A 1,232-nucleotide genomic window follows, 5' to 3' on the forward strand; every position below is an offset into this window, starting at 1 on the left:
CAGTAAAGAAGCAGACTGGTTTACTGGAAACCTTGACTATGTAGAATAATTTCTCATTGGGGTGCACCATGCCACCATACCATCTCACCAGAGAGCAGCAACACACGGTGGGGACACCTTGATGTGAGACCCATTATAGTGTTGAGACCGTCCCAAACTGGGCCACTGCAATTATGCATGCAGTAAGCACATACAGTCAGTCATATGCATTCCCTAACCGCATCGTGACCGCTATATGATCACGCTGTGTGGTCATACCCTAAGAAATTGCCTAAGGATTAAGGATTAACAGAGCATTGTTTTCTTTAATTTGCGCAGAGCTTTCTTCACATCCTGATTTTTTAAGCTGTAAATGAGAGGGTTGAGCATCGGGATGACTCCTGCATACAAAATGGCAAGCACTTTGTCCTGGTTTATGGAATAGCTGGACTTTGGCCTCATATACATGCCAAGGATCGTCCAATAAAACAAGATGATGACGGTGAGATGTGAGGAGCAAGTGGAGAAGGTTTTGTGTCTTCCTTCCTTAGAGTGAATCTTTAAGATAGTTGAGATGATATACATGTAGGACACCAAGGTCATGACCGAAGGGACAAAGCCAATGACGGCGCTTGGTCCAAGTATTAATATTTCTATAGTATGTGTGTCACTGCAAGAAAGCATCATTAGCGGCTTCAAATCACAAAATAAATGGTCAATCTCATTTGCTTTACAAAACATACAGGATGATATTAAAAGGGCATAAAGAATGCCTTCAAAGATACCCATACTCCAAGATATCCACGACATCCAAAAACAGACTTGAAGACTCATGAAATAAGAATAACGTAGAGGATGACATATGGCCACGTAACGATCATAGGCCATGGCAGCCAAGATTAAGTATTCAGACACCATAAGCACCACAAGGAAGAAGACTTGAGTGATGCAACCCTTGTAGGAGATGACATTGTTTCCAGTCAGAAAAATGTCCAACAACTTTGGCAGAACCATTGAGGTGAAGGACATATCCAATACAGACAAGTTACATAGGAGTATATACATTGGACTGTGAAAATGATGATCAAGCAAAACAGGCCAGTTGTCAATGAATTTCCAACCAAAGTTGTGACATAAATAACCAGAAAAATGAAAAATAAAACCAACTGGAAGCTCCGAAGCTCGTGGAAGCCGAGGAGATGAAATTCAGTGACAGTGGAGTTTGTCACCTCCATTTAGCAATCTAAAACAGA

The 1,232-nt window shown here is 41.4% G+C and overlaps 1 protein-coding gene across 1 annotated transcript; it reads right to left on the reverse strand.

Moving 5' to 3' along the window:
• Positions 1 to 285: 285 nt before the first annotated feature.
• On the reverse strand, positions 286 to 1,008 carry LOC122942266 (olfactory receptor 150-like). The gene has a single exon (XM_044299770.1). It carries the CDS (start codon positions 1,006 to 1,008, stop codon positions 286 to 288), a length of 723 nt encoding a protein of 240 aa, XP_044155705.1.
• Between the last annotated feature and the right edge of the window lie 224 nt (positions 1,009 to 1,232).

Source organism: Bufo gargarizans, chromosome 6 (assembly GCF_014858855.1).
Source record: "Bufo gargarizans isolate SCDJY-AF-19 chromosome 6, ASM1485885v1, whole genome shotgun sequence".
Taxonomy (NCBI): domain Eukaryota; kingdom Metazoa; phylum Chordata; class Amphibia; order Anura; family Bufonidae; genus Bufo; species Bufo gargarizans.

Coding starts and splice junctions, on each gene's coding strand:
- LOC122942266 (XM_044299770.1), bottom strand. CDS start 1,008: ATGTCCTTCACCTCAATGGTTCTGCCAAAGTTGTTGGACATTTTTCTG.